We start from the raw sequence: 15,357 nt of genomic DNA, 5'->3' as shown, positions 1-15,357 counted from the left end.
CCTTGATTCTGCTAACAATATTCTGAAAAAGGGAAATAGAAGCTTTTTTTCTTAAATGTACACATTTCAAATAAAATATAAATTATCATTTGGTAATGGACTGGAAATAGGTTTAGAAATTGCACCTCTTACTTCAATGAATTAATATTCTTGGGTATTATATGAGCAACCAATGGAAACAATTGATTTTAATGGGTTTGTAGACATCTGTACAACATGGCATTTAGCCCCATGAGTTTGCTCTGGCTTCCACTAAGATCTTGACTGATCCATAATGCCACTCAATAAACCTGACTTACCAACATATCCCGGAATTGTTTTAATTAATAATAATCCACCAAAATTAACATGACATAAATTGCCATTTGCAACAAGTTCCAAACTCCTACCACCCTCTTACACGAAAGCTTGGCTCCAATAATTAGACTTATATTCCGAGTCTCAGCAGAGATAATTTATTTTTAGGTACCCGTGCCACTTAATATTGTAAAATCATCCTGCAACCTTGCAAATTTTAAGCAATACAACTCTAGTCTGCTTGATATCAGTGCCCAATATTATATTTTGGCAGGACTGGGTAGTTATATAAAGGGATGGTAGAACTGGTGGGGACTCTCTCTGGAAACCATCCAACATTAATGAAACATGGGTGATTGCCCTTTATAATAATCATTGATCATTCTCGTTTATAAATCTGAAATCACCAGAATTACTTACCAAGGCCATGTCTGTGAGTTGACATAGAAGGTAAGACAGTCCAAGTTTTTGTTTTTGGGTTGTAACATTCCACAGTGTTTAAAGTCTTCAGGCCATCTCTGCCTCCAACCACATAAAGTTTATCATCAATGACAGCTACTCCAAATTGCAGTCTCCTGCCATTCATCATTCCGGCTTGGGTCCAAGTATTTGTTCGCAGGTCATATTTTTCTATTGTAGTGGCACCTGATAAGACAATTAGTGTGACAAGATTGTGACGTGAAAGGATATATTGGAATCCCGAATGCATACGTCGCATGCAACCTAATAATATCTCCCCACAACAAACACAGAGGAAGGAAGGCTCATTTAAAATCTATCACGGTATTTTCATGTGAAGCTTTTGGCATTTTACCAAGTGCTCACATTTCTCTGGAGCTTTTACTGACTAATGTATTTGATTTTTTTTCAATTAACAGTGGAATAAAAAAGCTGTGAAGTTCTATACTTACAGCTGCATAGTGGATAAAATACGATGGAAAATCGAAGGTATGAAGTGAACAGGCGCATTTAATGTTTGTGCTTTCTTACTTAGGTAGTGAAATTTGTTCGCATTTTCACCTTTGCATGTTGTTGAAGTGTTTTGAGTCTGAGATTCACAATTTAGGAGATTCCCTCTCTAAGTCTCTGCAACTCTCTCCTTGAAGAAGCTCCCTAAAGCTACCACTTTGGCCCAAGTTTATAGTCATCTGCCCTCTCATCTCTTTGTGTGGGACAATGTTACCAGGTTAACTGCATTGATCCAGCATCACAACTGGGGAATTTAAATTCCAGTAATTAAGTAAACCACAAAATTACTATCAAGAAAAAGAGCCTTAATAAAAATCCATCTGGTTCACCAGGAGAGGAAGTCTGCAACCTGTACCGAACCTGGTTTATAGACGCAACAAACAAACTGCTGGAGGAATTCAGCGGGTTCAGGCAGCATCTGTGGAGGGAAGTGGACAGTCAACATTTCGGGTCGCGATCCTTCATCTGGACACTTCATCTTCTATCAGTCCAGATGAAGGGTCTCGTCCCGAAACATCAACTGTCCATTTCCCTCCACAGATGCTGCCTGACCCACTGAGTTCCTCCAGTAGTTTGTTTATTGCTCCAGATTCCAGTGTCTGCAGTCCCTTGTGTCTCCTGGTGTATAGGTGTCTCCATACCTAACAATGTGATTGATTCGTAACTGTATCCTCAGCTCAAAGGCAAATAGGATGGAGAATAAATGCTGGCATCTCTCAATAAAAAAAAACTTAAAACCTTAATGGATAACATTCTGTTCATTACATGCATGTTTTAAAAGTTGTTAACAGATAGAATTCAAAATTTGTGTGTTGGTGTCCTTAATCATGAGTCTGATTTTCAATTACATATTGTTAGAATTTATTATGAATGATTTGTATGGCAGTTATCGAAGCACAGCACATTCCCATAAAAACAGTATTCTCAGGGAATACAATGTATAGTAATATGGTAAATTAACATTTCTATTTGGTTGTTGAAGAAGTCAAACCAAACAAGCTAATCCAGTTCGAAAGCCTCTTCAGCAATCCACTCTGTGGATGTTTTCCTTTTTAATAAGCAGAATGATTATCCCCTCTGGATAATTCCTACTCTGTACAATACTTAGCTGTGTCAGAATAACTTGACTCTTTCATTGTGCGTGTGTTTTTGTGACATTGTTCCTTCATTTTGTGGAAACCAGCAACAACAGAACCATATAAATAACTCAAAATAGTCACGAATATCTCTCTACTTATCAACAAGTTGTGTGATCGACACAACTACGACTACCTTCTTAGAGATGAATTCCATTTTTGTAATCAAGGTTTTGATCTTCATGCCCTACAGGTCTAAATTATAAAATTTAAACTGCTTAATCCAGATATTATTGTCATAACTCTTACAGTCCCATCTGGGATTTTCATTATGATCAGTTTTACTTTGTTGATTTGACATTGAGTCTGTGTACTATTACAGTCTCAGATGTGGATCAATGCATTTCAATTCTGCCTCTGAGTCAGGAAGTTATGGATCAAGTCCCACTCCAGAAACAGGCAGGTTAATCAGCCTGATATTCAGCGCTGCAGAAGAATCAGAATCAGGTTTATTATCACTGACACATGTCGTGAAATTTGTTGTTTTGCGGCAGCAGTACAGTGCAAGACATAAAAATTACTATAAGTTAAAAAATTGAATAAATAGTGCAAAAGAGGAATAACGAGGTAGTGTTCATGGGTTCATGGACCATTCAGAAATCTGATGGCGGAGGGGAAGAAGCTGTTCCTGAATCGTTGACTGTGGGTCTTCAGGCTCCTGTACCTCCTCCCTGATGGTAGTAACGAAAAGAGGGCATGTCCCAGGCTGTGAGCGTCCTTAATGATGGATGCCGCCTCTCTTGAGGCACCGCATCTTGAAGATGTCCTTGATGGCGGGGAGGGTTGTGCCCGTAATGGAGCTGGCTGAGTCTGCAACCTTCTGTAACCTCTTTTAATCCTGCTCATTGGAGCCTCCATACCAGGCGGTGATGCAACCAGTCAGAATGCTCTCCACTGTACATCTATAGCAATTTGCAAGTCTTTGGTGACATACCAAATCTCCTCAAACTCTTAATTAACTAGAACCGCTGGTGTGCCTTCTTCATGATTGCATCAATGTGTTGGGCCCAAGACAGATTCTTGGATCTCTGAGACACACTAATATTCAGATGAGATCTTGAGCTGGAATTTACTTACTGTTGACATGTATGAACTATGAACTTATCTCTTCCGATTCCCAAATTATTAACTTGCAAACATTTTACTAATTGCAATTGGCAAGGCCCTGTGTGTCAGCAAGACCTTGTATCACACGAAGTCCCAGATCATGAAACAACTGAAAAGATTTCAACTTCCTGCTAACTCACACCTCCAAGTTATGTTGACTGTCAACACTTCAATGATTTTGAATGCTCTGAATGACCCGACCATTCAGAAATATTCAAAACTATTATGAAATAACTCAAATATTTTTAAATTTGAAACTTTTGAATAGAATTTCAAAGATGTAGTTCACTTAAAAACACCTAAAATACTTCTAAGCAACTAAACATATTAAACCAAACTTAATTACTTGAATAAAATGGAAATTACCTAATGCATACCTTTTCCCTTGCAGTGACTGCTTTCCACTAAAATGAATAGGCTCAATATCCCTGACCAAACATAACCCAGCAGAGGTGCAGCAGGCTGAGGTACCTTGTACACAGAATGTGCTAACACTACAAATGTATAGACCAGATAACACTGAATGTATGGACTGGATGACACCATGAAGGTAAAGAAAGCCAAGTACTGTTTTCATATTTCTTGTATATATTTTTATGAATAAAGTTTATTTTACTGGCTACAAAAGTGTTTTTACCTCTCCTTCAATGTCACACCAAAAAAAAACTGGTCCTTGTCACATTGCTATTTGATGGAACATGTGCACAAAATTGTGCATCTTACGTTACAAAAATAAGTCCACCTCAAAAATCATCCTTTGTCTGATTGCCCACATAAGAGAATAGATGAGACACTGGTGTAAAGTGGGTGAGGATCTGCTGAGAAATGCTGACAGTTTACCGTGAAGCTGCCACCATTGTCTCTAAAGCAGTTGGTAACTCCAAGGGAACTCAGAAGTACACATCTTACTTGTTTTGTAGCTGAGCTCATATTATTCCTTAATAGTTAAGGATTTGTTGTTTCTTTTCTAAGTCAATCGAATCTTGACATAGTAGGAGATTGATGTTAAATGGCTAACACTCCTATAGAAGCATAGAGAGACCCAGCATAGAAACAGGCCCTCCAGCCCATCAAGTCCATGTCAACCATCAACCACCCATTTACACTAATCCTACAGTAATCTCATTTTTTATTGTCCCCACATTCCCATCAATTGCCCCCAGATTCTCTCACTCAGCTATACACTCGGGGCAATTTACAGTGGCCAATTAATCTCCCAACCCACACATATTGGGACATGGGAGAAAACTGGAGCACTCGGAGGAAACCCAGACGGTCACAAATTCCACTCATACAGCACCTGATGTCAGGATTGAACTGAGTTTCTGGTGCTGCGAGACGGTGGCTCTATTAGCTGCACCACTGTGCTTCCCTCTTTGAAATTTATCTTATCTGTTTATTTGTTTCACTTCACACTGTTATTCTTATCCCATTACATGCTGTGTTTTATTCCATCTTGAAAAGACTATTATCAGCCTAAATACTCAGACATAGCCCAGGCACAAACACATCAATGAATAAGTCCAACTTCAACACAACATCTTCTAAGTATAAATTCTCTTCTGAGCTGGAACAAGGGTCACTAATGTAAAAGGTTATTGCAGCTTGCTGAACGCCCAATGTTCCTAAGTGCTTTTCCCCATTGCATGTTTATACATCACATTTTAAATCAATAGACCAATAACATATCCAACAAGCTTTCCTAAAAAGACTATTGTAATGATTTTCCATCAGAACTGCAAAGCAGTGATGGATGGATTGCTGAGCAAATAAATAGCCTTACTATTGATGAGTGGAATATCAGGACTGCCTATTACTAATCTGCAAAAAGCAGACTATCAAAGCACATTCAAAAATTATTTCAATTCAACAGATTTTATGAAGCCTGAATATGGCGTTTCATTAAATTACACATTTAATTAATTCTCATGTAATTGAATGGTGGAAGATTACAAAATAAGTAACAAAATAGGCCCAGCCTCAGTCTGACTATATTCAACCGTTATCCATGGCAATGTCATTTTCCTGGTCTTGTTCCAGTTACAGATAGTGATGGAGAGTCTGTCCATGGTCTTCTTCACTGCCATGGTGAGGGCCAACACCTCATATTCTGCTTGGGCAGCCTACAACTCAATGGTATGAGCATTGAATTATCTAATTTCAGGTAACACACACCCCCCGTGCTCCTTGTGTTCCTTTCCCACTCCCATTGGTCCATCCTCTATTCCTCTGCTTTTTCCACCTCTCCAGCGCCCCACATCCCTTCCCGTTACCTTGGTTCTTCACCTTCCCCTATCTGGTTTCACCTGCCCATCACCCACATACCTATCCACCTGAGTTTCTTCTTTCTTCTCCCTTAGTTCAACTTTCTTATCCCCTCCTCCAGTTGGTTCCAGCTGCCTGCCATTCCTCCCTTATCTGTTTCCAACTGTCACCTACCAGCCTCTGTCTCACCCCTCACTCTCACTTCTATATCCTGGCTATCTTCCTTCTACACTCAATCCTGATGCAGGGTCTCGACCCGAAACGTTGACCATCCCCTTGCCTCCACAGGTGCTGTTTGACCTATTGAGTCCTTCCAGCAGTTTGTTTATTGGAGAAAGGAATCCTTGCTCTTGCAATGAAGATCAACATACGATTTGCATTTCTAATTGCTGGCTGTAAACGAATGCTTGCTTTCAGTGACTGGCGTACAAGGACATCTGGTCTCGTTGTATCTCCCACCTTCCCAATCCATCATCATCCTGATAATAATCCATCTTTCTATTTTAGTATTGGTTTATTATTGTCACATATACTGAGAAAAACTTGTCTGTATAAATAAAGTTTAAATAAAGTTTAAAAGTTTAAATACCATTCATACAGATCAATTCATTACGCAGTGCATTGAGGTAGTACAAGGTAAAACAATAATAGAAGCAGAATAAAGTGTCACAGCTGCACAGAAACTGCAGTGCAGGTAGATAATAAGGTACAAGGTCATAACAAGGTAGATTGTGATGTCAAGACTCTACCTTATTGTACTAGGGAACTGTTCAATAATCTTATAACAGTGGGATAGAAGCTGTCCTTGAGCCTGGTGGTACGTGCTTTCAGGCTTTTGTATCTTCTGCCTGATGGGAGAAGAGAGAAGAGAAAATGTCCGGGGTGGCTACTCTACCGAGGCAGCGAGAAGTATAGACAGAGTCCATGGAGGGGAGGCTGGTTTCCGTGATGTGCTGAGCTGTGTCCACAACTCTCTGCAGTTTCTTGAGGTCACGGACAGAGCATGATTTTCCTCTTATAGAACCAAGTTGACTTTGGTTTATCCTATTAATGTTTTAGAAGTGTTGTCATTCAATCTTTTACAATAGATTCAAGCATTTTCGGCACTACCTATGTTACTAATACTGATCTGTAATTCCATGTTTTTCTCTCCTTCCTTTATTTAATTTGTGGGGTTACATCCCTCCCTCCCCTCAATCTGTAGGACATTGCACAGTACAGCACAAGAACAGGCCCTTCTGCCCACGATGTCTGTGCCGAACACAGTGCCTAATTCAACAAAATCTCTTCTGTCTGCACACAATCCATTTCCCTCCATTCCCTGCACATTCATGTGCCCATCTGACAGCCTCTTAAACACCACCATCGTATCTGCTATCACCACTCCCCCGGCAACCCAGGGAGCCGATTCAAAGTATTTTGGAAGATGACCACTGATGCATCCATTATTTCCAGGGTGAATTCCTTTATTACTTGGGATGTAGATTATCAGGCCCTGGGGTTAGTCAGCCTTTATCCCATTAATTTCCCCAGCACTATTTCTTTACTAATTCGAATTTCCTTCATTTTCTTCCTTTCTCTAGACCTTTGGTCTCGACCCAACATATCTGGAAGTTTATTTTTATATTTTGTTAATTCATTACCAAAGTACATGTTTAACTGTTCTGATATTTCTTTGTTATCTGTAATTATTTCCCCTGTTTCTAACAAAAGGGGACGACATTTGTCTTCACTAATCTTTTTGTCATATCAATGGCTTTTACGGTCAGTTTTTATGTTCCCTTCAAGTTTGTTCCCATTCTCCAGCCTCCCCCTCTTAATCAATCATGTTGTCTCCTTTGTTGCATTGTAAATTGCTTCCAATGCCTCCTCTTTAGATCTAACTCTATTCCTAATTTATTTTTGTGAGCCACAATTGAGCCCTCTTTCCTGACTTATTTTTGTGCATAACAGAAATAAATAATTGTTTCATTTCATCTATGTATTCATTAAATATTTTCCATTGGCTATCCACCACCAACCCAGCTAGCAAACTATTGCAGATAACTTGCACCTCGTACCTTTCTAAGAAAGCACTTAGAATATTTCCTTCAATAACCAAGGCAAAGAATATAAGAGCAGAGAGACTTTACAGGAACAAACTAAATAACTAGACAGGCCAAACTAGAACATTTTGTGTAGCGTTCTGGTTACCCTTCTGCAATGGTGACAAAAAATAAATGCCAGGGCAGGTTGTAATGAGGATATTGTTACTCTTCGACAGATTGAATGAACGGGTAAAAATTTGGAAAATAGTATTTAATGTGGGAAAGTGTGAAGTCATGCACTTTGGTAAGAGGAATCAAAAGGCAGATTATTATCTAAGTGAAAAGGGACTACAAATGAGTGAAGTTCAGAGGGATCTCGATGTTCTTGTACCTGAATCACAAAAATGTTGCAGGAGGTATAACAAGTTTGTTAAGAAGGCAAATGGCATGTTGGACTTTTTTTGCAAAAGGGAGGTTAGAAATAGGTAAATGTTACATTGGTACAGGGTGGTGAGGCCACATCTGGAGTACTGCACACAGTTTTGGTCCTCTTACCTAAGAAAGAATATAGTGGCATTGGAGGCAGTCCCAAAGGAGATTCACCAGGTTAATTCCTGGGACAAGAGGATTGTCCTACAAGGGAGACCGAACAGGTTGGATCTGCATTCTTTGGAGTTTAGAAGAATGAGAGGTGATCGTATTGAAACATAAAAAGTCCTGAGGGTGCTTGGCAAGGTTTTCATAAATGGGAGAATCTCAAATGAAGGGAATTTCTTCAAGATAATGGGCCAGTCATTTAAAACCAAGGTACGTAGAAATTTATTTAGGCAATGGGTGGTGAATCCCTGGAATTTTATACTCCAGAGAGTTGTAGAGGCCAGTTCATCAAAAGCATTTAAAATGGAGGCAGATAAATTGTTGACAGATTGGGGGATTGAGGGCTGTGAGGAACTGGCAGAGAGCAGGAGTTGAGGCCAGCTTAGATTAACCAGGATTGCCCTGAATGGTGGGGCAGGCTTGTGGGGCAATGTGGCAGAGTGACATAACTAGGTATATGCAGGAAGAGTGCAACAAACTGAATGTACATTAATGAGGCTGAGCAGCTGTACAAGAAACAAAAACCCTTCATCAGAGTATAAATCAGCCTGTGTCCCACAGAACTTGACTAAATTTATTATCCAAGCCAGACATGTTAAGCCAAAGGCCTCTGTAATGTGCACACAATGAGGGAATTGAGGCAAAAGGGAGTTGGTGAGTATTTGATTAAATTAACTCTCTCTTTTCTTCTTGGAATCCTTGTGTTTCTGACTATTCACAGGTCTGTAACAACTTTGGCTCCAAAAGATCTTCATTCGTCGCAAAAGACTTTGGAATTATTAATGGTCAGGTTACAGTTGACATGAAACCAATTAATTGGGTCTTCAAAAATACAAACACACCCAGAGCAACTTCAATCTAAACAATGTTGCCTGACAAGGAAAGGTTTGTTAACTGAATGACATGTCCTCAGTGACTACAGATTGATTAAATCAGCCAATTACAACAAAGATGGTGCAATCAAAAGACGGAGGTTAGTGGAGAAGCTACTTGGGAAGTGATGAAATTGAATTTTCCCACCTAACATCTAACTTAATTGTAACTGTGTTATGTTTTGAAATTGCATTTTCTCACTTGAAACGTAACTCCATTTGTGATTGCGCAATGCAATTAAATTGCAGCTGTCATGAATATTCCACGACACCGTGACCTGACTGTTGCAGGCTCCCTCCTTGAACTGCCACTGTCCCTGTGGTAAAGGCACTCTGCCCATGATATGAGCTAGAGAGCTCCATGGTGGTGTGAACTTTGGTGAGGAACCTGGAAGGTGAAGGTATTCCAATGTACTTGTCACCCGATTCTATCATGGTGCGGGAGTTGCCAGTGTGACAAGGTGCTGTCGGTCACACTGCTCCTTGCTGATGTTAGCCATAGCAAGTCGGTAGAGGAGGGGTAGACTATACAAGTGGGTGAGCTTAAGATCAGTCAGATTGTCCTATACTTCTTGATCTGAACCTCATCCACTTGTTCTTCATATCGGTCGATCAGGACACTGAAGAGAAGCTGGGCGATGAACAAGATGGGCACCAAAGCAAAGACGACGAGGCTAGGAGGCAGGAAGAACAGGCACGCCAGGAAATAGCGGCTCGCCATGAACGAGAAAGCAAACTACAGGAAAAGAGGGAGCGGGAGTGACAGGAGTAATGGCAACTAGAGCTGGAGCGGCAGAAGGAAGAGGCAGCAGGCAACTGATTACAACTAATATTGTCTAAAATGGAGCTGGTGTTTGAGGCACATTGTCTCAGTAAAATACTTAAATGACAGAACTACTTCTGAATTGCAGGTTATACGTCTGCCGACCACCTTGAATTTGTTGTAACAGCTTTGGGGTCTGATGTTTTATTTCCATAATTCCAATTCTCCCATACTCATCTCTCCATTCTGGGGTTTAAAATTCCTCCCCAGTCTTCTCTGTAGCAGGTATATATCAGGATTGGGAATGCTTTCAACAGCAGAATTCAATGTGTCATTCTGGTTCCCTTATTTCATTCACATCAAGCATTTAATTTCCAAGGAAGGCTTTAGTAAATAAGGCATGAAGTTGAGTATTCCAAATCACAAAACAGATTAACCTTCACCACCAGGTAGTGAGAACCATGCAGTGAGGAGGAGTAAAAAAAAATTAATAGTGGTATCAAATGTTAATCAGTACATTCACCGCATTTAGTTAATTAATTGCTGTGTTTTATATAAGTTCAGAAACAATATGAAACACAAGTGGGAGTAGGTCATAAGGCCTTTCGAGCCTGCCTGCCATTGTGTACAATGGTTGACCTGATGCTAACTTCAACTCCATTTTCTTGTCCCATCAAGACCTAAACCTCTCAGGCTGAAACATATTTAACAGCACAACCTGCACGACTCTCTAGGATGCAGAATTTGAAAGATCCTCTGAGAGAAATTTCTCCTTCTCAAGTGGCTGAGCCATGATCTTTTGACGCTACTCCTTGGTCCCAATGGAGAAAATGTTCTTACAACATCTAACATTGCAAACCCCTTTGCATCTTCTCTGCCTAAATTCATTCACTTCTTGTTTTTTTTTAAACTCTAGAATATATAGGTCCATTCTATCAATTCTCCCTCATCCTTCCTCTTCCCAGGAATCAATCCAGTGAATCATCAGTGAACTGCCTCCAAGGCAAGTGTATTCCTGTCTCAGTGAGGAGATCTTAACTGTCTGCTGCCCTCCAGGAATGATCTCACCTAATGCATGTACATATAGCAAGATCTTCATATTCTTGAACTTTATTCCCCTTGCAATCAAGACACAGTGGCAAAGCAGTTAGTGCTGCTGCCTCACAGCTCCAGGGACGCAGGTTCGATCCTGACCTCAGGTGCCACCTGTGTGAAGTTTGCACATTCTCCCTTGTGACTTTCCTCCAGGACCCCAATTTCTTCCCACATCTCAAAGATGTGCTGGTAGGTTAATTGGGGACTGTAAATTATGCTTTAGTGCCAGTAAGTAGCAAAAGAATCAAAGAGTAGTTGACGGGCAGTTGCGAGAGCATATGTTGTAGGGTTGGAGCAGAATAAGAGGAGGAATTGAACTGATGGGTGTCTGTCCTCAGCCTCTTCCTCTGCCAGGGTGAGGCCAAACGTTGTCAAGCGAAAAGGTGGCTCCAGGTGAGGAGGGATTGATGGACAAATGGAGCCAGGTGGGAGGAGGAGGGTGGAGATAGCAACAGAGGCTGGGAGGTGTATGAAAGGGAGTATGAGGAACAGCACCTCATATTCCACCAGGGTGGTCTACAGTCCAATGGTATGAACATTGAATTGTTCAGTTTCAGGTGACCTGCACCCTTTCTGGTCCTTTCTCTCTCTGTCTGATCTACCCAGGTCCTTTAGCGCACACCCAAACGGCATCCTCCAGGCCCTTGCTACCCAGTTTAGAACATAGAACACTACAGCACAGTACAGGCCCTTCAGCCCACAATGTTGTGCCGACATGTTATCCTGCTCTAAGATCTATCTAACCTTCCCTCCCACATAGCCCTCCATTTCTCAATCATTCATGTGTCTATCTGAGTCTCTTGAATGCCCCTAATGTATCTGCCCCCACCACCTCTGCCGGCAGTGCGTTCCACGCACCCACCACTCTCTGTGTAAAAATACTTACCCCTGACATCCCCCTTATACCTTCCTCCAATCACCTTAAAATTATGTCCTCTCGTGTTAGCCATTGTCACCCTGGGAAAAAGTCTCTGACCGTCCACTCGATCTATGCCTCAGATCATCTTGTCCACCTCTATCAAGTTGCCTCTCATCCTCCTTCTCTCCAAAGAGAAAAGCTCCAGCTCGCTCAACCGGTCCTTCCTCTTTCTTCTCATCCCACTGGGTTGCATCTGCTTCCCATCCACATACTCAACCCACTGAATCCCTATCCCCTTCCCCGACTATTCCCACCTGCCCCACCATTCCTCCCTTACCTGGTTCCACTCACGACCTTTCCTTATCAGATTCCACTACCTCTGTTGTCTCCACCAATCACCTCCCAGTCTCTGTCACTATCTCCACCTCTCCCTCCCCCACCTGGGTCCATCTGCCCACCAACCCATCTTCACCTGGATCCACCTATCACCTGCCAGCTCCTGCCTCCCCCCTCCCCCTCATCTCTTCATACTGGCTATCCTCCCTCAGTCCCAATGCAGGGTCTTGGCTCGTAACGTCCGCCATCCCTCCACCTCCGTCGATGCTGCTTTCTCCAGCAGCTTGTTTTTTGCTCCAGGTTCTAGCTCCTGAAGTGTCTCCATTGGACTGACGGGAACTGGCGGGGACCCAATGGACTGAAGGGGTCCATGGCGGGGAGAAGGCTCCATTCCCAAGGTGAGTCCCAACGCAAACTAGAGGAACAACACCTCATATCCAGGCCTGGGTAGTCTACAGCACAGAGGTATGAACATTGAACTTTCCATTTTCAGGTAAGCCCTCCTGTGTTTCTCCCATCCCTCTCTTTCCTTCTGATCTACCATGGGTTCTCCCATTTTCATTCCCTTTTCCATATCCCAGATCTCCCCCAGCCCCCATCACTCATCTTCAACCCCTCCCCCTCCTAATTCCATCCACCCTACAAACCACACATTTCACCACTGGATACCCCTCTCACTCGTCTGGTTCCCTGTCCATTATCACCTTCCTTACTTATCATTTGAGGAGAGTTTGACGTCTCCGGGCCTGTACTCGATGGAGTTCAGAAGAATGAGGGGGGATCTCATTGAAACCTGCCGGATACTGAAAGGCCTGGATAGAGTGGATGGGGAGAGGATGTTTCCATTAGTAGGAGAGTCTAAGATCCAAGGGCACACATGGATGTCCCTTTAAAACTGAGATGAGGAGGAATTTCTTCAGCCAGAGGGTGGTGAATCTGTGGAACTTGTTGCCACAGAGAGCTGTTGAGGCCAAGTCATATCTAAGTGTATCTAAGGCAGAGATTGATAGGTTCTTGACTGGTCAGAGGGTTAAGGGTTACAGGGAGAAGGTGGGAGAATGGGATTGAGAAAATAATCAATCATGATTGAATGGTGGAACAGACTGGATGGGCTGAATGGCCTAATTCTGCTCCTAGATTTTGTGGTTTTATGGTTTTATCAGATTACAGCACTGGTAGCCTTGTGACCCTCCATCACCCTCCAGCAGCTGTCTCCGCTTTCACCGCCCCTCCCCTGACCTGGCTCCAACTGCCCACCATCCTTCACACCTCTCTGATCGACCAATCACCTCTGGCCCCTGCCTCACTGCCTCCTCTCTCCTCTTTATACTGGCTATCTCCCCTCACCACAGTGATGTGGGGTTTCGGCCCGAAACATTGACAATTCCTTCCCTCCCCTACAGATGCGAGCTGCTGAGCTCCTCCAGTAGATTGTTTGTTGTCCTCTGGCCTGCATCTGTTCCCAGCAGAAGGCAGATTCAAGATGAGTTCAGTTCCTGCTTCAGATATTTTACTGTTAACACCTGACAAGACCCCACCTATTCATATTTTGCAGCTAAAATTCAGCCTAAGAACCTCATTAAACTTATCATTTCAGAGAAACACCATTTCACTGTCTCATATGCTCTTATGACATAGAAGGAGGCCATTTGGCCCATCATGTCTATGCTGACCCTCAGAGCCATCAATCCCATTCCCTCACATACATCCTTGTAACCTACGCTCTCTCACATTCCCATTAATTCCACCCTGATCCTCCCATCACCCACCTACAGTACTAAATAACCTGCCAACCAGCACATCTTTGGGATGTTGGAGAAAACCAGAACACCCGAGGAAAACCCACTCGGTAACAGGGACTTCGATCTCCATACAGACAGCCACAGAGGTCAGGATTGAACCCGTGTCACTGAAAGCTACAAGAAAGTTGCATTACCTGCTGTGCACTGTACCAACCAAACATAGACCAGAACTCTGTCTGCTAATACATTAACTTAATCATTACACTACACTATTGTACTTGTGGAACTTGTTTTTAAACACTGGTGCCTTTATCAGAGTGAATTAAGCTGGAAAGAGTGTGAAGAAGATTTACGAGAATGTTGCCAGGACTCGAGGGACTGAGTTATAGGGTGAGGTTGGGCAGGCTAGGGCTTTATTCCTTAGAGTGTAGGAGACTGAGAGGGGACTTTATAAAGATGCATAAAATCATGAGGGGCATGAGGGTGAGTGCACACAGTCTTTTTCCCAGGGAAAAGGAATCAAAAGCTAGAGGGCATAGGTTTAAGGTGAGAGGGGAAAGGTTTAAAAGTGACCTGAGGGACAACTTCTTCATGCAGAGGATGGTGTGTACATGGAATGAGCTGCCAGAGGAAGCAGTTGAGGGAGGTACAATAACAACTTTTAAAAGACATTTGGATAAGTACATGGATAGGAAAGGTTTAGAGATATATGGACTAAATGCTGGCAAATGGGACTAGCTTAGATGGGCATGGACGAGTTGGGCCGAAGGATCTGTTTCCTTGCTGTATTGCTCTATGACTCTATGAATGTGATGGGAAATGTGCCTCTTAGGGATGACTGGTTGTACAGTAACAACATGTGACAATGTTGTTGAATCTGGTTTTCAGAGCTCAATCTGTTCCATTTAATTCTGAGCTCTTTTTCCTTTACCTTAACTGATTGTCTAAATTTGCTTTGACGTTTTATTGTTCTGTTGCTAAATTGGAAATATTTGCTTCCTGCCCTTAATATACTAATCTATCATTTGCTTATCTGTGCTATAGTGTGTGAAGATCTGTACGACACCTATAAATTAAAATACTGTTCATAGTTGATTGAATAGCTCTCAGAACTCCTATATCATGTGGAAGTAATTATGTACACTGCACTTTCCCTGGTTTGTGAAATTGTTTCTCTTGTGTACACGGTGTTGTAAATGCACAAGAGCAGTATGAAAACCATTTAGCAATTTTTCTTTTTGATTCATGTTTTTGTTTTATTGCAATGTAGAGCATCATAATTGGCTTCCTCT

The 15,357-nt window shown here is 42.0% G+C and overlaps 1 protein-coding gene across 1 annotated transcript in view; it reads right to left on the bottom strand.

Moving 5' to 3' along the window:
* LOC127575909 (kelch-like protein 1) overlaps positions 1 to 15,357 on the bottom strand; it is a 276,782-nt gene that overhangs the window by 33,551 nt on the left and 227,874 nt on the right. The window contains exon 7 of the mRNA XM_052026137.1: positions 718 to 942. Coding sequence (XP_051882097.1) covers positions 718 to 942 — 225 coding nt within the window. The remainder of the gene's footprint in view (positions 1 to 717; positions 943 to 15,357) is intronic.

This window comes from Pristis pectinata, chromosome 11 (assembly GCF_009764475.1).
Source record: "Pristis pectinata isolate sPriPec2 chromosome 11, sPriPec2.1.pri, whole genome shotgun sequence".
NCBI lineage: Eukaryota > Metazoa > Chordata > Chondrichthyes > Rhinopristiformes > Pristidae > Pristis > Pristis pectinata.
The sequence above is the reverse complement of the archived record's forward strand: the minus strand, read 5'-3'. Positions and strand labels throughout refer to the sequence as shown.